Raw genomic sequence first — 22,119 nt, 5'->3', positions numbered from 1 at the left:
CCGGAAGGCCAGGTCCAGGCCTGGCCCCACTGACCTTTCCCCCTTCTGTCCACTGCCCATCACAGGTCTCGGCGTGCCAGGGATGCCAGAGCGCTTCGGAGGGCGGAAGGGGCCGAGATGGTCAGACGCCTTCCGTCTGGTCCCGCGATTACCGAGCGCCTCGGCTTGCCCAGCGCTGTCACTGCACTTCCGGGGCTGTAAAGCCCCTCGGTGGGGCCCGCGCCGCAAAGCACAGGGGCCTTTAGGGCGCTCGCATGGTGCCCGGGCCCGTAGGACCGGAGCCACAGCACAGCAGCCCCACTCGCTCCCACCGCCGAAACCACCCGGTCCCGGAAAGGGTCCGCGGAGCCGCCCCCGGAGCCGCCCTCAGGAGCCCGCCCTAGGGAGCCGCCTCTCGGAAGCCGAGAAGACAGTCTCGCTGCTCGCACTATTCGGACGTCCCTCTCAGCCACTGTCCACGTCGCTCCTGAAGCCCCAATCGGACCGCCGCGAAATCGACTCACAAGGGACGCACGGGGCACGCGCAGCGACCCCCGACTGAGCCCTGCGGTCCGCGGCTACGAGCGAAGGGGCGGAGCCTGCACTGGAAAGAGCGCGCCCATTGCTCCAAGCGTAAGAGGCGGGATCATGAACTACGCAGGGCTTGCTGGTTGGTTAAGGAGCTTGAAGGACCTTGGGCCTCAAGAAGCTTGCCAATGAGTGGGACTCTTTCTTGGTAGGGCCGTAACGTGGGCGCCCACGGAAAATGGAACGAGGATGCCCGTTAGGCAGTCCCGCCCTCCGTGGGATGCCCAGGGCGGGAGCTATTCGCCCCTTCTACTTCTGCAGCTCGCGCAAACTGTACCAAGCAGTGCCGTCATCTTGTTTGATAGAGCAGGACTGAAACCAAGTGAAACATCCAGAAAGTGGAAGAATTGAGATTAGAAATCAGAAGCCACTGGGGGGGGGGGGGGGGAGAAGAAGGAGAGGCTACAAAAAATATACAATATCTGCTCGGTAAAAAAAAAGAAAATTTACACTGAAAGTGCAAATTTTTAAAATATTTGCGACAAAGGAAATTTTTTCACATTAAAATTCTTATTAAAATGGGCAAGAGGAACAATTTAGGGAAGAATCTTAAACACGATCAAAGCTCCATCTTACTCATTAAAAAATAAATACAAATCAAATTCTCTTTTCTAGCAATGATCAGAAAATGCAGTGATACCCTGTGAAGCTGAGGATGTGGAGATGCTCCCTTTTCCAGACAGAAAGATGAGCCCCTATGATAAGAAGGTATTACCATGAGTCGCAGGCGACTCAACGGCACATAACAACAACAACAACAACCATATCTATGAAGATAAAGAAGACGCTGTAGCACAATGACAATAACAATTTTGGGAGGCAGCACTGTTTGTAGTTGTTATGTGCCTTCTCGGTCTACTGCGACTCAGAGCGTCCCTATTTACAAAAGCCCTATCTTGAGCCAGTCTCACTGTCTCTGACACACGTGCCCCCATAGCCAGAGTCACTGAGTCGATCCATCTCATCAGGGGTCTTCCTCTCCTGTACAGACCCTCCACCCTCCCAAGCATAATGTCCCTCTCCAAGGGTCCCTCCTAGCAACAGGTCCAAAGTATGTGAGACGAGGTTTCAGAATCCATGTCTTTAAGGAGCCTGTTTCATCCTCTCCAGGACATACTTGTTGGTTCTCTTGGCAATGAAAACATCTATCTATAGGTGATAGTTAAGAAATTAAGAGAATGTCCGTACAATGGAGTATCAACTCAAAAGAATGAAATGGTATTTTTTTTAAAAAAATTTTTTTTGAGTGAGCGTTTACAGATCATACTGCTTTTTCATACACATTTTATAATGATTGATCTCTTATTATATCTTTCCCTTCACCAAACTTAATACTTTTTACTCCACTCTACCTCACTTTCCACCCCTGTTAATCTAAGAGTGATTCTGTTTGAAAAGTACAATAATTGTCCTTTTGTGACTGACTTATGTCCCTTAGCATTATTTCCTTTAAATTCAGCAGACATCTGACAGACCTTAAACTGTAAAACTCCAATGCCACCAACAGGAAAATGAAATAGTATTTTTAAAAGTACTATTGGACGAAAAGAAAAACAAGGGAAAAAAAAAGACTATTGGACTCTACTCCACATTTCCTTTTAAGGAGAGGTCTGTCCCTTTGGGGATGGAATTTTCTAATAAATCAACCTTTATTATTTTACCTTAAAAAATAAAAAGTACTACTGAAAAGCAATGGCCAAGAAAAATCTGAAAAAAAAATACTAGAAAAATGTTAATGAAATGTCATATTTACAACAAAAAATAGAAACTGAGTCTCTAAATAAATGCTTTGTTTCATTTTTTTGTCTGAAGTGTGCCTTAAAGTTTTTTTGATATTTAATATACATAATGAATAAGAAAGTTTACTGGTTTAATTAAATGTAAAATGGTTTTTAATATAGTCACAGTGTAACTATTACAATAATCTAATTTAAGAACATTGTCATTACCCCAAAAAGAATTCTTGCATGTATTCATTAGCAATAATTCCCCTATTCAATTCAACAACTTCCAGGGTTTTTTCCTTCTATTGTTAATCACTGTGACTTAGTCATCATAATTGGTGCCACTTCATATTTTAAATGCTTTACAACTAGGGAACTAATCTTCCAGGACTAAATTGGATAATTTTGTCATGGTTCATAGAGACTTTGCAGAATAATTTTTTGAAGCCAGTTGCAAACCTTTCTTGATTTTATACTATGCAGTGTTCCCTTGCTCTGTTGGACAACAGCCTCTTGGTCTAGGTATAGGATCACATGAGTACAGTTAAGTGTTCTGGGATTCTTCTCAATGCTAGCCATTTGTTCTGATCCACACAGTAAAATGCCTCAATAAAACAGAAATATACATCCTTTTTCTGGTTTTCTCTGCTTTCAGCTGGGATTCATCTGACATCAGCAATGATTCTTGTTGTCATGGCCTTTTCTAAGTACAGCTTGAATGTTTAGTAGTTCTCTGTCTATCTACTGTTCTAGTCAGTTTTTAATAATCTTCAGCAACATTTTGCTTGCATGTGATATTAATGATACTATTCAATAATTCAGTTGGTAGGCCTTTGTGTTGCCCATTTACTTTTGGAAACTAGTGAATGTGGTGTCAAAAAAGGCATAAATTAAACTCTTTGCAGCCACTTTCTGCCTACGAATTTGGTTTCATTGGTGTAGGAGCTGCATAAGTTTACAGCTTAAAAAAAAAAAATTTAAAAAAAAAATTCAGTTGGGCTGTATCCTTTCTCTATTCCTATAACCAGGAGTGGCATCCACTTCCTAAACAACATGCCTCTGAAAACTCTATGAACTTTGATAAATGACGATAGTTATAGAAAGACTTCAGGCCTCCTTTCTATAACAGTCATCATTTAATCATAAGGTCACTATGAGTCATGCTTGATTCTCAGGCTATCAACAACAACAGTCTGTATGCAGACAAATCATTTGAGAAACTACCCTTATGATGAAGAATAAGCCACCAATATTGGAGAAAGAATCAGTAACCTGCATTGTGCAGATGACACAACTTGCTCACTGCAAGTGAAGAGGACGTGAAGCACTTGCTACAGAAGATCATGTGCCACAGCCTTCAACATGGATTACATATCAACATCAAGAAGGGGGGAAAAAAATCTTCATCACTGGTCAATAGAATAGACAGAGAAAAGACTGAAGTCATTAATGATTTGGTCTTAGTTGGATCCACAATCAACACCTTTGGTACCAGCAGTCAAGAAATCAAGAGATGAGTTGTGTTGGGGGAATCATCAGGAAATTCTCCAGAATGCTAAAGAGCAATGATGTCAGTTTAAAGACTAATATGTGCCTGATCCAAACCAATGTCTTCTCAACTGCTTGTTATACATCTGAAAGCTGGACAGGATATAAAGATAACAGAACTGATGGCTTTGGGTTGTAGTGATGGAGAAGAGTTCTTTTGGACTGCCCACAGGATGGGTTTTGGAGGAAGTGCAACCAAGATGCTCCTTGGAAGCAAGGATGGTGAAACTTCATCTTACTTTGTCTTGTTAGCTAGAAAAAAGACTTAAGAATGAAAGAAGCTGACCTCAAGAAACGAACGGGCCTTTATTGCATGGTCTAAGAGGGAAGCCAAGTAAATGTCTGCATGGAGGACAGAAGGGTGAGGGCAGTCTAGGGTAGTTTCTTTTTTTTTTTTAAGATTATAATGGGTATTTATTTAAAGTAATACATATGGCAGCCCAAATGGTGCTTAAATTATCTATTTCATGTTTAATCAACATCATAAAAATACTTAGAGGACAGCTGCATCCACAGATTTCAATTAGGTGATTATTTCTTTGCCCATTCTTCTCTCTCTTTTCTTTCTTGAATAACCTCTTTCAGATTTGGTTGAAGGTAGAATTTATCCTCCTCGTATTTTGTCCACTGTTCTTTAGGCAAGATCTGTTGCCTCATGGTCAGGTCCAGGGCTCTTTTTATGCGAAACATCCTGTCATTATAAAGGTTCTCAGGAAGCCTTCTGATGGCTTCTTTTACATCTTCGTCTTCATAGATTGTATCATCTCGCAATAATCCGAGTTTATTGAATCCTGCAGCATTGTAATACCATTTTCGAATACCATCCAGCCACCGTCCTGATGCTGCAACGGCAGACTGGCCCGCCATCTTGACCCCAGAACGGCAGTTTCTTTTTATAGGTGTTGTAGAGAGGACTAGGGAAGATGGTATTTTGCTCAGAATTTGGGGCTGTTAATTAATTTGGGTCTGGGCTTTTGTGATTAGGTGTAGAGCCTTATCAGGATCCATTGTCTGGGCTGGTCACTTTAGACATTATCAGGTATCTTCAAGGAGTGATCAGGCCTGGGGGCAACTGCAACATTCTTCCTCCAGCCAGTTCTTGGAGAAAGACATCATACTGGGGAAGACAAAAGTCAGCAAAAGAGAGAAAGACCCTCATCAAGATAAAGTGACACAGTTGACTATATACCAATGGGCTCAAGTGAGTTGGAGATGATGAGGATGGCACAGGATGGGCATGGTTCATATCCATTTTACACAGAGTTGCTATGAGTTGAAGTTGGCTGGATGGTACAACAATTTTTAGAAGCAGACCATCATTTCCCAGTTCTCTGAGTCTGGAAGCGCTGCTGAAACCCATCTACTATAGGTGATCTTGTTGGTATTTTAAATATGAGCTCCAGTGGCCGAGTGGTAGAAACTGCACTGCAAACCTGAGACCACCAGCTGCTCCGCTGAAAGATGGGCAGTCTCCTCCAGCACCTCTGAAAACCCAGTGGAGGTCAGCGATGGTAGGTTCCAATTCAACGCTATGCTAGAAACATCCACAGCTTCTGTCAGACTCAGCATGGGAAAATGACATGCAGGTGGTTGTTGTCTTTCTCTGTAGATTTGCCTGTTCTGGACATTTCATAAAAATGGGGTCATTGTGAGTTCTGGTGGCCTAATGGCAAGAAGCTGCACTGCAATCCCAGAGGTGCGCGGTTTGAATCCACCAGATGCTCTGCTGAAGGAGGGACAAACTCCTCCTATTCTAGTCAGATCCAATTTGATGGTACACACAAATAATAATAATAAAAATTATTTTTAAAAAATTTTTAAAAAGTAGTCACATAATATGTGACTTGTTTCTTTTAATTAGCATAATAATAAGCATGTACCAGAATATTTCTTTTTTATAATTGTATAATATTACACTGTATACCACATCATGCTTATCTATTTATTAGTTAATGCACATTTAGGTTTCTTCCAATTTGGAGCTATGAATAATGAGAACTCGTGTAAATTGTCTTCAGTAGATTTGTGCTTTCCTATCTCCTGTAGGTGGCTAGGAGTGAAATTGCTGGCTATGTGATGACTCTGTGATAACATTTTTAGGAACCAATAAGCTATTTTCCAAAACTGTGCCATTCCATGCTCCCATCAGCAGCTTATGAGAGTTCCAATTTCTCCACACTCTACATTCTGATGGATGTGATCTCAAGGAGCCTTGGGATTAAGTGCATAATGCACTGAACTGCTAACCAAAAGGTCAAGATACAAATAAGGGTTGATTTGTTGGGTTGGTTGGTTGTTTTAAAAAGCCGCCGGCAATCTCCTGTAAAGATTTACAGACTCAGAAACCTGATGTCACTGGTAGTCAAAACAGACTCAAAGTAGGCTTTTTCTTGATTTGGCTTGTTTTTTTTAAAAAAAAAATTAAATGTGTTAATAGTCCTCTAGTGCTGCTTTCACAGGGATACCACATATGAATGGCTTTAACAAACAGAAATTTGTTCTTACACCAAAGGACTCAAGAAGTCCAGATTCAGGATGCCAGCTGGAGGGGAAAGCCCACTCTTTCTTGGTCAGTGATGGAAGAAAGTCTTTGTTTCCTTTGGCATTTGTAAGCCAGGTATTCCCTGGGGACCCCCATGTGTCCTTGCCTTCCTGTGTCAAGGAGCTTCACTGCACAGAGGCCTGGATCCAAAAGGTGTCCCTCTACTCCTGGCAACCGGATCTTGGTGGTCCTAAGAGAGTGCCCAATTCTGGACTTGCTTTCCTCCCTTTTTATCTCTAGTAAGATGAAAGGTATTACTGGACACATTAAGGGGTATTGTATATCTACTTAGGGCTGAAATGGGATCAGGAAGTGCTGCATTCCACCCTTAATCCTCTACATATCCTTAAGGAAGGGGGTATATAATTAAATCTTTGACAGAATATGAAGTGGTATTTCGCCACGGTTTTGATGTGCGTGTTTCTGCTGGCTTAAGGTAAGGAGTTTTGCTGCCAACCCAAAGGCAGACAATTTTAATCCACCAACAGCTCCTCAAAAGACAGGATCTTCTGCTGTGCTACTTAACTGTCTCTGAAAACCTGTTAAAGGGTCAGTTTCAACTCAATGTGCATAACAAATATGAATAAAGTTAATTGTTGTTGCTGTTATGTGCTTGCAACTCATAGCAGCCTAAACCCTGCTGTGTCTTGTGCCTATCTCATTGTCTCTGACACACCTACCCCATTACCCTAGTCACTTAATCAGTCTATCTCATCAGTCCTTTCCTGAGCTGTCCCTCCACCCTCCCAAACATGATGTCCCTCTCCAAGGACTGGTTCCTCCTTGCAACATGCCCAAAGTGTGTCAAGACGAAGCTTCAGAATCCTTGCCTCCAAAAAACAGCCTGGTTTCACCCTCTTCAGGACAAACCTGTTTATTCTCCTGGAAGTCCATGGTATATCAATACTCTTCTCCAGTACCACAGTTCAAAGGCATCAATTCTCCTTCTGTCATCCCTGGTCACTGTCCAGCTTTCCGATGCATAGCAAATAATTGCAGACTATGGCCTGGATCTGGAAGCAGGAGTGGCATCCACTTCCTAAATAACATGCCTCCAGAAACTCTATGAACTTTGATAAATGTCTGTAGTTGTAGAGGGGCTTCAGACCTTTTGTTCATAGGGTCACTATGAATCATGCTTGATTCAAAGGCAATCAACAACAACAATGGCTTGGATCAGGTTCACCAGTCTCCAAACTGACATCGTTGCACTTCAGTACTTTGGAGAGGTCCCTGACAGCAGACTTTCCCAATGCATTCATCTTTTAATTTCCTGGCTGCTGGTACCAAGAGTGTTGATTGTGGAGCCAAGTAAACTGAAGCTGTTAACAATCTCAATCTCTTCTCCATCTATCATGATGCTACCAGTTAGGCCAATGGTGAGAATCTTTGTTTTCTTGATGTTGAACTTCAATCCATATTGAAGGGGCAGTCCTTGGCCTTCTGCAGCAAGCGCTTCAGGTCTTCCTCAGTTTCAACAAGCAGGGCTGTGTCACCTGCATCATGCAGATTGTTGATGAGTCTACCTCCAATCCTGATGCCACATTCCTCCTCACAGAGCCCAGCATCCCAGATGGTCTGTTCTGCATATAGACTGTAAAGGTTGGAGATAGGACACATCCCTGGTGTACACCCTTCCAAACTTTGAACCATGCAGTGTTTCCTTGTTCTAAAGACTGCCTCCTGGTCCAAGTATAGGTTTTGCATAAGTACAAATAAGTGTTCTGGGATTCCCATTTTTTTCAGAGTTAGTCACAGTTTGTTGTGATCCACACAGTCAAATGTCTTTGCATAGTCAATGAAATACAGATAGACATTCATCTGGTACATTCTGCTTTTAGCCAAGATCCACTTGCTTTACAATGCCTATTTATACATAATCTTCTCTGAAGAACATCACTAAACTAGTAACAGTTATTGCCTCTAGGGAGAGGAAATGAAAGACTGTGGGGAAAGGCTATCTCCATTATGAAATCTTTGTACAGGTTCAATAAGGCCTTGCCTTCTGTGGTCCATGAAGAGGCACTGTGGTCCTCATAAACCTTTGGAATTAATACAGAATTGTGTACCATCAATTTACAGCTTGCTAATGGGAGAAAAGACAGAAGACGAATTTATGCCTTTGGGCTGTGGTGTTAGAAAAGAGAGTTGAATGGACTGCCAAAAGTACAAAAATATGTCTTGGATAAAGTGCTACCAGAGTGCTCCTTGGAGGCAAAAATAATGAAGATTCATCTCATATACTTTGAGCATGTTACTAGGAGAGATTATTCCTTGAAGCGAGACTTCATGCTTGAAAAGGCAAAGGTTCAGTAAAGGAGAAGAAGACTCTCATCCAGATGGACTGACTTGACTTGATGGCACTTAACAACAAAACCAATCTGGAAACGCAACTATATCTGGATAATAGTTTCCTATTCTTATCAGGCCTCTTTTGCTCAAACAGCCTGCACTAACTCTAAAGTACTTAGCATACACTGGAGTCCCTAAGTTGTGCTGCAAAAGTCTAATACTAATCCTAAAAGTTGATACTTTGAACCCATCCAGAGGCATCTTGGAAATAAGGCCTGGAGATTATGTCTGAGAGGTCACAGTAGTTCTGCTCTGAGATACAAGGGGCTAGGATGAACTCTATAGCAACTGGTTTGGGCTTTTGTTGATTAGCCACACACTTGCTCTGTCCAGTCACTAGACACTTACTCATTGCCACCACAGCTTAAGATGGGATGTTTGGACTATCCACCTGGACTCGGGCCTGTTGTCGTTATTGTTAAGTGCCGTCAAGTCATAGGCGACTCAGTGACCCTATGAACGTAAGTCTGGACACCTGTGTGACTTTTGTCCTCTCTCCAGGTTCATAGTTTCCAGAGATAAGCTATTACGGAAGTAGATGCCACTCCTGCTTCCAAGCTTGTTTTAATCGGGGAGCTTCACCAAACACTGTCCAACATGGGTAGCCATTCTTGCATTTGACTCATCAGTGTCACAGTGTTCGGCTTCACAGCAATCACGAGTTACCTCTGTACAGCAAGTGAACAAACCAGGGTTATATGACTCAGGCCTAGGCTCAATTAAACCACATGTCAATACAAAGCTGTCTTAGCTGGGGTTGCTGCTAAATGCTTTGACCAGACCTTTGACCCTTTGCCCTGTATAGAGCACTTACTCTAAAGATATTCACCTGAAAAAAAAAAAAAAGATATTCACCTGGACACAAAGTTCATTACCAAGTATGCAATGACTGTACATACTTACTTTTATTTTACTAAAAAGAAAAAGAAAAATCACAGTGGTAGAATTTTTTTTTGTATATCGGATTGCTTCTCCTAGTGAAATTTTTTTTTTTGGGCTTTGAGTACAGCATACTTTATGGTTATACATGATGAGATCGGCTTTCTAAGCCCCGCCATTTCTTAGGGGGAATGTATGGAAACTATATCAAGGATGTGAGATTCTCAGCGTGCAGAGGTACTGAGTTGGGACAAGGCCTCCTCAGCAACTGAGGGTCTCTCTCTCTCTTTTAGTGCTGTTGCTGGGGCTGGTGGTCCAAGGGGCTCTTACTCTTCGGAGGCCATGTGAACCATCAGGTTGACCACCCAGTTGCTGTAGCCAAATTCACTGTTATACCAGCAAATGAGTTCGACAAAGTGTTCATTCAGGGCAATGCCACCTACCATCATAAAAGGTGGAAGAATGGGTGTCACAGTTAAAGTCACAGGAGATAATGTGGTCTTCAGTGTATCCCAGGATGCCCGTGAGGAGCCCTTCTGATGCCTGCTTTTCTACCTTCTTGATATCATCATATATGGCAGTTTTCTATAGACGAGAGGTCAGATCCATGACTGACAGACACATTGAGGGTGGGTACATGGAAAGCCATGCCAGCAAGTTTCTCATTCAGTTTGGGGATGACCTTGCCCACAGCCTTGGTAACATCAGTAGATGCAGGGATGATGTTCTGGGCAGCTCTATGCCACAGCTTCCCAGAGGCACCATAGTCTTCTGAGTGGTAGTTATGGCATGGACTGTGGTCATGAGTCCATCTATGATGCCAAAGTTGTCATTGATGACCCTAGCCAGGGGTGGTAGCACAGGAGGCATTGCTGACAATCTTGAGAGAGTTATCATACTTCTCATGGTTCACACCCATCACAAACACGGGGCATGGCCAGAAGGAGCAGAGATGATTACCCGTTTGGCACCACCGTTCAAGCAAACTTTAGCCTTCTCCAGGGTTGTGAAGACACCAGTGGACTCCACACATCCTCAGCACCAACATTACCCCACTTGATGTTGGCAGGATCTCACTCCTGGAAGGCAGCGATGACTTTACCATTCTCAGCCTTGAGAGTGCCACTGAACTTGCCATGGGTGGAATACCTGAGGTCAATGAAGAGGTAATTGATGGCAACAATATCCACTTTGCCAGAGTTAAAGCAGCCCTGGTGACCAGGTGTCCAATGTGGCCAAATTAATTTACTCTGACCTTCACCATCATGTCTCAGGGATCCAGCTGAGGCTGCATAAAAAGAGAGGGCTATTTGTCAATTGATGAGGACATTTCCAATGCAGTCTCCTCTGGTATGCAGCTCTGACTGTTAAATCCCAGGAAGGAAGCAGGCTGCTCAGATTTTCATGTCTGAAGTTGAGGTCCCTTCTTCCCTTACCACCTCTGGTGGAAGAGGACATTCCTCTCCCAGGAGATGTTCAGTATGTGTGTTTCTGTGGATTCCATCTCAGATATTTTTCTTGATTTAACTCTTGTCTTTTCAATTAAGGACCAGAGTCTTTAGCTTTGTCCTGAACTTCAAGGGCCAAAAAGTTCAATACTGTCTACTTTCTCCTCTTTGTAGAGCAGGATGTTCTCCATCAGCTTCCTTTTGGCTTCATTGATTTCAATTTTCCATGAAGTCTCTGTAGCTGATATTAGGCAGAAAATTAAAAAGAGAAATTTGAACACAGGCATTTGGAAATCATTTCTATTCTAATTCTTAGTAAATAAAGATTAAATCAGAATCTTTCATTTCAATCAGGTTTCTGAACTAGGCCCTAAATATAATGGATATTTCATCATTTAAGTCTTTGTATGGAAATGGTACAATTTATCACTTCCAACCCTAGTTTTATGGAGAGGAGAGGACTTCCGTGTTACTCAAACAAGGAGGGAGTTTGAGAGCAAATGATTATAGCTTTTCTCTATCCTTCCCATGGAGGAGAAACAAGCAAACAAACAAAAAAACTAACAACAACAACAAGGAGTAGGTGGCAATTAGAGTCTGTGCAGCCACACTGAGTGGCATTCACTTAGAGGGCAGGGACAGGTTGTTGAAATTTTTCTAATTTTTATTTCAGAAGAAGGCTGTGGTGTTGGAGACAGAGGTATCTTTAAGTGTAGCTGACAAGAAGGTTTTTCTTGTAAAATGAGGACAGACAGGCAGACAGAACCAAACCATACAGGGTCTGCAAAGGGTGTTTTGACACTATTCTTCCCAAACACAATGGGGAGTCACTTCAGGCCTTTCAGAGAAGGGTTACAAGATTTGACCATCTTTGGCTGCCTCCTAAAGAAAGGGCTGCTGAAAGACCATGCTGGAATTAGGGAGGCTGGAAGAAAAGCACTGTGCTGGGGCCAGGAGAGAGGGTGGGAGTTTCAGCTTGGGTGGCAACACAGAGCAGTGGGGCTGGGAGATATCTGAGATGTAAACCTAAGACTGCATGATAGAAGGGTAGAGAATGACTCCCAGGTCCCCTCTGTACAACTGCCTGGTCAGTGAGCAGGTGACTAACCAAATGAACGTACCAATGAGGGGATGGGGAGAGTAAGATGCTGGCACACAGTGAGCATACCCAGACCTCCACTAGCTTACCATCAGGTATGGGCAGCAGGCTGGCACAAGCCTGCAGGCGCGAGTCAGCTTCCATTTCCCCACCCTCCATGGGGAGAGGTGAAAAGGCAGCTTCTGCCCAGGGCACCTCCCTCACGAAAGGGGCAGCACTGAGGCTGGAATTGTCCACGTCATCAGTTTCTTCTGGGGTATTGGAGGAGGCACCTGTGTCCGATGAAAGCCCGCTCCAGGTGAGCAACATCTCCTGACCTCTGAGCCGCTCCTCCCAGGCCATCACAGAGTCACAGATCTTGAGGAGAGAAGTTAGGAGATAAGAGAATTTGTCACAAACTTTTTTAAAATAAAAATCTATCTTGTTTAAACCACTGAGCTTCAGAGCCTCCTCATTACAGCAGCTTAGCCTGAGCACTGAACAAATGAGTGAAGTGAATAAAAAGACTAACGGCCTAAGTGAAAGAATGAATTAAAGGGAAATGGACTGACACAATGATTGCAGCAATGGGCTCAGGTATGTCAAAGATGGTGAGGACGGCACAGGATAGGGCAGGGACCAGGTCTGTTCACAGAGTTGCTATGAGTCATACTTGACTCAATGGCGCCTAACGACAGTCCTAGGAAGGGGCTCCAGGCCGCAGGCCTTACCTCCACCAGGCTAGCATTGCGCCTCCGTAGGCAGAGGTAGGTGGCCAGGGCCAGGGCCTGGGCACAGTCCTCGGGCAGCTTCCCCGCACGCCTCTCCAGGTACTTGGAGCAGATCTCCTTTGCCATCTTCTTCTCTCCGTCCATCTTCTTGGAGGAGAGTGTGGTGGTGCTACCTGGAACCTCCCTCAGGAGCAGATCTTTCTGCAGAAAGGAGGAGGAGATGTCCCTGTGAGCACAGCATGCTAAGAGCCCTGTCTACCACACAACTCTCCAGGATTTCAAATATACACACAGGATTTTCTTTTTAAATAATAAACAAAGCCGTTTTGTTCTTTCGGCACCACCATGGTGGTTGGTAAGAACAAGCGCCTTACAAAAGGTAGCAAAAAAGGAGCCAAGAAGAAAGTGGTTGATCCATTTTCTAAGAAAGATTGATGATATAAAGGGGCCAGCTATGTTCAATATAAGAAACATAGGGAAGATATCAGTTACAAGGAGTCAAGGAACCAAAATTGCATCTGATGGACTCAAGGGTCGTGTTTTTTTTAAGTGAGCCATGATGTTTTGCAAAATGATGAGGTTACATTTAGAAAATTCAAGCTAACCACTGAAGATGTTCAAGGCAAAAACTACCCCACCAACTTCCATGGCATGGATCTTACTTGGAACAAAATGTTGTTCATGGTCAAAAAATGGCAGACCATGATTGAAGTTCATGTTGATGTCAATACTACCGATGATTATTTGTTTCCTCTGTTTTGTGTTGGTTTTACAAAAAAAATGCAACAATAAGATTTGGAAGACATCTGGAAGACAGGTCCGCCAAATCCAGAAGAAAATGATGGAAATCATGACCCAAGAGGTGCAGAAAAATGACTTGAAAGAGGTGGTCAATAAATTGATTCTAAACAGCATTGGGAAATACATAGAAAAGACTTGCCAGTCTATTTATCCTCTCCATGATGTATTTGTTAGAAAAGTAAAAATACTGAAGAAGCCCACATTTGAACTAGGCAAACTCATGAAGCTTCACGGTGAAGGTAGAAGCTCTGGAAAAGATACAGGAGATGAGACAGAGGCTAAAGTTGAACGAGCTGTTGGCTATGAGCCACCAGGTCAAGAATCTATTTAAATTTCAGACTTTTAATAATGACAAATAAAAATTATTATTTATGAAAAAAAATCCAAAACAAAACAATAAACGTAGGTGGCAAGAAGCTGCACTGCAATCACAAAGGCGTGTTGTTCAAATCCACCAGATGCTCTGGTGGAGAAGGAGAGGCAATCTCCTCCTGTGCCAGCTGGATCCAATCTGACAGCACACAACAACAACAAATAAACAAGCAAACAAAAAACCACAACTTATGAAACAAGGAAAACATCCAACTGGGGAATTGCTAAAAGTCCCAAATTCATGGAAATCTCCACAACCCAGATATATACAGAAACAATCCTAAATCTTTCTAGAACTCTGTTTCATTAGGGAAATAGAACAAAAAAAATTTTTTTAAAGGCACAAGCCACATGTCTTCGGGAATGGAGCACAATTTTACCACTAGGCCAGGAAGGAAGTTAGCTGCCAAAAGTGAGCAGTTCAGATCCACCAGTTTCTCCACAAAAGAAAGAAGTACAGTCTCCTCTTGTGTGACTAATTCCCTCTAAAAACCTGCTGTCGGCTCTGACTTGATGGTACACAACAATAACATTTGAGTATTTTACTTACATTAATGATTTAGTTTTATTAATAATTATATGGATAATCTTTTATGGCACAAAAGAAATATTTCTGAGTCATAAGAATTACATTACCTGTGTGTGTGTTGTTGTTGTTCTTGTTAGGTGCCACAGAGTAGTATTTACAGCTAAACTAACCTATGAACAACAGATCTGAACTCTGTCCTATCCTGCACAATCCCTACAATCTCTAGCACACCTGTGCCCACTGTTGCAATCACTGTGTCAACCATCTTGTTGAGTCTTCCTCTCTTTCCTTGATCCTCCACAACTTTCCAAGCATGAACTTTGCCATCTTTGCCTCCAAGGAGCACTCTAACTGCACTAGTTCCAAGACTTATCTTTTGGAAGTCCATGGGATATTCAGAACTCTGCTCCAACATCAAAACCCAAAGGCATCTATTTTCTTCTTTTATACTTATGGTGATGAAAGAAGAAGTTCAAGCTGCTTTGAAGGAAATAGCAAAAAAATAAGGCCCCAGGAATAGATGGTATACCAATTGACATATTTCAGCTAACAGATGCTGCTCTGGATGTGCTTACCAAATTGTGCCAAGAAATCTGGAGAACAACCAGTTGGCCAACTGACTAGAAGAGATCTATATTTGTTCCCACCCCAAAGAAGGTTGACCCAACAGAGTGTGGAAACAATAGAACAATATCGTTGATTTCACATGCAAGCAAGACTCTAATGTAGATTATTCAAAAATGACTGGGACAGCACATCAGCAGAGAAGTGCCAGAAGTCCAGGCTGGGTTTAGAAGGGGTTGTGGTACTAGGGATATTGTAGCTAATGTTAGATGGATTTTAGCTGAAAGCAGGGAATACCAGAGGAATGTCTATCTGTGTTTCATTGATTATGATTATGCAAAGGTGTTTGACTGTGTGGATCATAACAAACTGTGGCTGACTCTGAGAAGAATGGGAATCCCAGAACACTTGATCGTGCTAATGTGAAACCTATACTTGGACCAAGAGGCAGTCATCAGAACAGAGCAAGGAAACATTGCATAGTTCAAAACTGGGAAGGGTGTATGCCAGGGATATGTCGTGTCTCTATATCTTTTCAACCTGAATGCAGACAGATTATCTGGGAGGCTGGGCTCTATGAGGAGGAATGCGGGGTCAAGATTGGTGGAAGATCTACAAACAATCTGCAATATGCAGATGACACAACCCTGCTTGCCAAAACTGAGGAGGACCTGAAGCGCTTGCTGCAAAGGGTCAAGGACTGCAGCCTCCAGTACAGATTGAGGCTCAATGTCAAGAAGACAAAGATTCTCACCACTCAGTCAATTGGCAGCATCAGGATGGATGGTGAAGAGATTGAGATTGTTCACAGCTTTAGTCTGCTTGGCTCCACAATGCACACTCTTGGCACCAGCAGCCAGGAAATTAAAAGATGTATTGTGATGGGAAAGTCTGCTGTTAGGGACCTCTCTAAAGTACTGAAGAACAGTGGTGTCACTCTGGAGATGAAAGCGGGTCTGATACAGGCTATGGTCTTTGCAATCATTTGTTATGCATCTGAGAGTTGGACAATGACTAGGGAGGATAAAAGGAGAATTGATGCCTTTGAGCTTTGGTGTTGGAAAAGAGTACTGAGGGTACGATGGACTGCTAAGAAAACAAACGGATTAATCCTGGAGAGGGTTATACCAGGCTGCTCCTTGGAGGCAAGGATTCTGAGGCTTCGTCTGACATACTTTGGTCATGTTGTAAGGAGAGACCACTCCTTGGAGAAGGACATCATGCTTGGGAGGGTGGAGGGACGGTGCAGGAGGGGAAGGCCTTCTAAGAGGTGGACTGATTCAGTGACTGGGGTAGTCGGGATGGGTGTGTTGGAGACAGTGAGATTAGCACAGGAAAGAGCAGAGTTTAGGGCTGTTGTACATAGGGTCACTATGAGTCACAAGTGACTTGACAGCATATAACAACAACAACAACAACAACATACTTATTCATTGTACAGTTCTCAGATAGCAAGTGATTGAAAAGACCATAGCCTAAATCAGGTGCACCTTTGTCCTTTACTGTAGACTTTCCAAATGCAATGTCTTCTGATTTCTTGACTATTAGTGCCAAGGGTGTTTATTGTGGATCCTAATAAGATGAAATCACTGACAATTTAAATCTTTTCTCCATGTATCATGGTGCCATCTATCAGCCCATGGTGAGGCTTTTCTTTTTCTCATGTTGAGATGTAATCCATATTGATCTGATCTTCTGCAGCAATTGTTTCAAGCCATCTTCATTTTCAATAAGTCATGTCATCTGTATAATGCAAGTTGTTGATGAGTCTTCATTCCATCCTGAAACCACCTTTTTCTTCAAAAGTCCAACTTCTTGAACGATTGGCTCTGCTTATGGATTGAATAGGCATGGAGAAAGGACATAGCCCTGTTGCACACCCTTATTGTTTTTAAATCATGCAGTATTCCCTTGTCCCATTAAGACAACAGCTTCTTGGTCTAGGTAGAAGTTTCATATGAGCATGATTAAATGTTCTGTTATTCCCATTCTTCTCAATGTTAACCAGTTTGTTATGATCCATATGGTCAGATATCTTTGCATATGTATCAGAGAGGTGGACAATGACTAAGGATGACAGGAGAAGAATTGAAGCCTTTGAGTTGTGGTGCTGGAGAAGAGTCTTGAACCTGGACCACCAGGAGAACAAATAGGTCTGTCCTGGAGAGGGTGAAACCAAGTTTCTCCTTGGAGGCTAGGAATTTGAAGCTCTGTCTCATACACTGTGGGCACGTGGCCAGGAGGGACCAGTTCTTGGAGAAGGACATCATGCTTGGAAGGGTGGAGAGACAAGAGAGGACAGGAAGACAGTGGATGAGATGGATTGACATGGTAACTGGGGCAATGGGGGTAGGTGTGTCAGTCAATGAAACTGGTTCAGAGCTAGTGTACATGGGGTCAATATGACTTGTGGGTGACTCAATGGTACAAAACAACAATAACAACAAACATTCTATAAAACACAAATAGCTATTCCTCTGGTATTTTCTGCTTTCAATCAAGATCCATCTAACATCAACAGTAATATCCCTTGTGCCTTGGATTCTTCTAAACCTAGCTCGAACTTCTGGCAGATCTGTAACTTTACTGGCCTAGTGGTAAGGTGCTGCACTGAGAGACCAAAGGCATTCAGGTTGAATTCACCACCTGTTTTGTGGGTGAAAAATGGACAATCTGCTCCTGTGAGATTTTACTAACTCTAAAAACCTGCTGGAAGGATAGATATGAGTCATTTCCAACTTGATGCCACATAACATTATATATATTGTTTGTTGTTGTGTACCATCAAGTAGGAACCATCCCATAGCTGACCCTCCAGCGGGTTTTCAAAGGCAATTAATCATATGGAAGAAGACTGCCCATTCTTCTCTACGTATAACAACATTGTTGTTGTTGTGTACCATCAAGTAGGAACCATCCCATAGCTGACCCTCCAGCGGGTTTTCAAAGGCAATTAATCATATGGAAGAAGACTGCCCATTCTTCTCTACGTATAACAACATTGTTGTTGTTGTGTACCATCAAGTAGGAAATGACCCATAGCTGACCCTCCAGTAGGTTTTCAGAGGCAGTCAGTCGCATGGGAGGAGACTGCCCCTCTTTCTCCCTTGGAGTAGCTAGTGGCCTCGAACCATACACCTTGGGATTGCAGTGCAGCTTCTTGCCACCAGAGCTCCTTATAACAACATTCTATATATTATAAATATATACATGTATGTGTATAACAACATTCTATATATGTAATGTGTGTCTGTATATATATATGTGTGTGTGTATATATACACACACACACATACACACAGTTGTTGTTACGTACCCTCAAATCAACTCATAGCAACCCTAACATTTCAGAGCCCTGCCCTATCCTTGCCATCCTCACCATCTCTGATATGCTCCAGCCCACTGTTACAGTCACCTGTGTGAAATCATTTTGTTGAGAATCTTCCTCTTTTCTGACAGTTGACTTACCGCAGCACAAGGTCTTTTTCCATAGACTGGCCCCTCCCAATAATATGCCCAAAGTATGTTAGATGAAGCTTCACCATCTTTGCCTTTAAGAAGTACCCTGGCTGCACTTTTACCAAGATGGATTTCTTTGATCTCTTGGTAGTCCATGAGATAGCCAGTACTCTTTTTTTCTATACCACCATTCTAAAGCACCCATTCTTCAGCCTTCTGTATCCATTGTGCAAATTTCAGATGCATATAGGAAGCATCTGATAACACTGTGGCTTGCCTCAGATAAATTTTGGTCTTTGTACAGATAGCCTTGGTCTTCAGTTCTTCAAAGAGTTCCCTAACAGCAGATTTCCCCAATGCAATGCACCCTACTGTACCAAAAAGAATTGGTTACATGGAACTATTTCAGGAAGCAGCATCTGATCAAGAACTATGAAGGAAGAAGTTCAAGGATTTCAATAATTTCATCTTACTTGAATCACAATAAACCCCACTGGTTCCAGCAGGAAACCACTATGCATTGGGCAAGTTGGCTGTCAAAGATCTCTCCAAGGAACTGAAGAACAATGATGTCAGTCTGAAGACTAAAGTGCACCTGATTCAGACCATGGTCTTTTTTTAAAAAAATTTTTAATTTTATTTTTATTTTTGTGTGAGTGTACCGTCAAATCAGATCTGACTGGTACAGGAGGATACTGTTCCTCCTTTTCCTGGCAGAGCATCTGGTGGATTCGAACTGTGTGCCTCTGGGATTGTAGCTGCAGCTCCTTGCCGCTAGACCATGGTCTTTTTCAATCACCTGCTATACATCTGAAAGCTGGACAATAAATAAGAGTGATAGAAAAGGATTGATGTCTTTGAGTTGTGGTGTTGAAGAAGAGTACTGACTATCCTATAGATTGGCAAAAAAACAAACAGATACATCTTCGAAAAAGTGCAGCAAGAGTGTTCCTTGGAGGCAAAAGTGGCAAAGTTCCAAGTCACATACTTTGAATATGATGCCCAATAGGAGAGGTTATTTCTTGGGGAGGACATCATGCTCGGGAAAGAGGAAAGTGAGCAAAAGAAAGATCTTCAATGAGATAGATGGATAGACACAGTCAGTGACTGTGTCAGAGTTGGTGAGGGTAGCACAGGACAGGACTGGGTTCAGGTCTATTCTATTGTTTATAGGATCGCTATGAGGTGTATTCACCTCTACTCAACAGCACCTAACAACAACAAAGGGGCATATATGTATTCCATCTTCTTTTAATGTTTCTGGAATCATTCATGACTTTCTCCATAGAATCCTTTAGTGTTGTTTATAATTTGCTCTTATGGGCATCACACTTGTCTGTCAGTTTGCTGTACCGTGATAACTTGTATGTTGCTGTGATGCTGGAAGCTATCCCACTGACATTTACAATATTAAGAGTCACACACAGTGTACAGGTTTCAGCAGAGCTTCCAGACTAAGATAGACTAAGAAAGAGGTCTGTCGTTGTTGTTGTTGTTAGGTGCCATCAAGTTGAGTACAACCCTAAGCAGCCCTATGAACTGTACATCTGAACCCTGTCCTAACCTATGCCATCCTCACACTTTCTGACACACAAGAGCTCATTGTGGCAATCACCATGTCAATCCACCTGGTTAAGGGTCTTCCTCTCCTTCACGGAGCTTCCACCTTTCCAAGCATCATGTCCTTTTTCAAGGCATAGCCTCTCCTAGTAACATGCCTGAAGTATGTGAGGTGAGCTTTATCATCTTTGCCTCCAAGGAGCACTCTGGCTGCACTTTATCCAAGACATATGTTTGTTCTTTTGGCAGTCCATGGAATATTCAGTGCTCTTCTCCAAAACCACAGTGAAAGACATCAATTTTTCTTCTGTCATCCTTATCCACTGTCCAGCTATCAGATGAACAGCAAGTGATATGAAACTCCATGACCTGAATCAGATGTACCTTAGTCCTGCATTTCTCAAGCCGAGAGAACTGAAAAACAAATTTAATCAAGTCACAATATTGAAAGATGCTATGGGTAATATATTAATGACCTGGGAAGCATCAAAAGAATATGAAGGAAATACAGTCACTGTTCCAAAAAGAACTGACACTCAAAAATTTTAGGAAGTACCATACGTGCGGAAGCCAATAGTACTAAGGAAGAAGTTGAAGCTGCACTGAAGAAACAGGTCTACGTCTTTCAAAAATCCTATGAATGAAAGAAGAACAGAGTTGGATGTAATACCAGAAAATGAGCCCCTCAGGTTCAAAGGCACTTAAAACACAAGGAGGAACAGCGGCAAACATCCATTCATAATCTTAACTGGGAATGTACAAAGTATGACTCTAGGAAAATTGTTTGGAGTTGTAAGAAAGAAAATAAAACTCACAAAGCATTCCATAAGAATATAAAGAAGATCTGTGAATACAACTAGTATCCAAATATATGCTCCAACAACCAACATTAAAGAAATCAAGGATTTCTACCACATTTGTAGTATAAAATTCATGAAATCAATGCAATCAAAATACATGAATGATAACTGGTGACTTGGAATGTTAAAGCCAGAAACAAGGAAGTTGAAAAACAGGGCCTTTGTGACAAAATTGAACCTGGAGATTAGATGATACCATTTTGCATAATCAATTATTTATTCATTGCAAATACCTCTTTTTGTTGTTGTTGGTAGTTGTTTTTTTTGTTTTGTTTTGGCCAAATTTTTTACATGAGTATTCTGTAGTTGTTTAACACACACTTAAATGGACTTATTGGGGGAAAGGAAAGGGGAGGTTCTTGCAGATTGCCAAGGAAATGTCAGAAAGGCAATGTATGGCCAGCATTATCCACGTGCTTTTGGGAGGTTATTGAGTGAACAGCACTTTCCTTATGTAAGCACCTGTTCTCAGGTTTTTCACTCTGAGAACAATGAGATTTTAGTCTGAAGACATCCTGAAATCTTAAGAGAGTAGCAACCCCAACCACCCTTCTATTATCTATCTACCTTGTTTATTTAGGCACAATAATTCATCTAGATGACTATGAATTGTGAAGGTCTAGATGGTTGTGAAGGTCTTAGTATTGCTCATCTCAGTTATCAGAATAATCAGATACAAAGTGGCCACCAGGGATAGTTAGTGAGAATTATCACACTAGGACATAAGTCTCACACATTTAACATTTGCTTGTTGAAAGCAAAGTTATAAATGCAAGTAACATTAAACATATTTATGTGGCCTACAGAGACTGGTCCTTGGAAAAGGACATCATGCTTAGAAGGGTGGAGGTACAGGACAGGAGAGGAAGACCCCAAATGAGATGGATTGATACAGTGATTGGGGCAATGGGGATTTGTGTGTCGGAATTGGTGAGACTGGATCAGGACAGAGCAGGGTTCAGAGCTGCTGTACACAGGGTCACTATAGGTCACAGGTGACTTGATGGCACATAACAACAACAACAACAACAACAACAACAACAACTGACTTTCCTCACAATAACATAAAGATTATGGAGAAGAACGTAACAGAAACTTTTTTTTT

The 22,119-nt window shown here is 42.3% G+C and overlaps 2 protein-coding genes and 2 pseudogenes across 2 annotated transcripts in view; 1 reads left to right on the top strand and 3 right to left on the bottom strand.

The window, feature by feature from the left end:
• TATDN2 (TatD DNase domain containing 2) overlaps positions 1-58 on the bottom strand; it is a 56,330-nt gene extending 56,272 nt beyond the window's left edge. The window contains exon 1 of the mRNA XM_006900540.1: positions 35-58. The gene's annotated coding sequence lies outside the window, so the exon portion shown is untranslated. The remainder of the gene's footprint in view (positions 1-34) is intronic.
• Positions 59-4,370: 4,312 nt separating this feature from the next.
• LOC102869836 lies at positions 4,371-4,706 on the bottom strand (annotated as a pseudogene).
• A 6,482-nt stretch (positions 4,707-11,188) lies between these two features.
• Positions 11,189-22,119, bottom strand: part of IRAK2 (interleukin-1 receptor-associated kinase 2) — a 57,829-nt gene continuing 46,898 nt past the window's right edge. The window contains exons 7-9 of the mRNA XM_006900549.1: positions 12,870-13,070; positions 12,249-12,516; positions 11,189-11,301 (exon numbers count right to left, since the gene is read on the bottom strand). Coding sequence (XP_006900611.1) covers positions 11,189-11,301; positions 12,249-12,516; positions 12,870-13,070 — 582 coding nt within the window. The remainder of the gene's footprint in view (positions 11,302-12,248; positions 12,517-12,869; positions 13,071-22,119) is intronic.
• On the top strand, positions 13,215-14,001 carry LOC102869423 (annotated as a pseudogene).

The sequence above is a fragment of the Elephantulus edwardii genome, unplaced genomic scaffold, assembly GCF_000299155.1.
Source record: "Elephantulus edwardii isolate Elephantulus edwardi_28Jun2011 unplaced genomic scaffold, EleEdw1.0 scaffold00288, whole genome shotgun sequence".
Lineage (NCBI taxonomy): Eukaryota > Metazoa > Chordata > Mammalia > Macroscelidea > Macroscelididae > Elephantulus > Elephantulus edwardii.
Note: the sequence above shows the minus strand (reverse complement) of the source record. Positions and strands in the feature narration are given on the sequence as shown.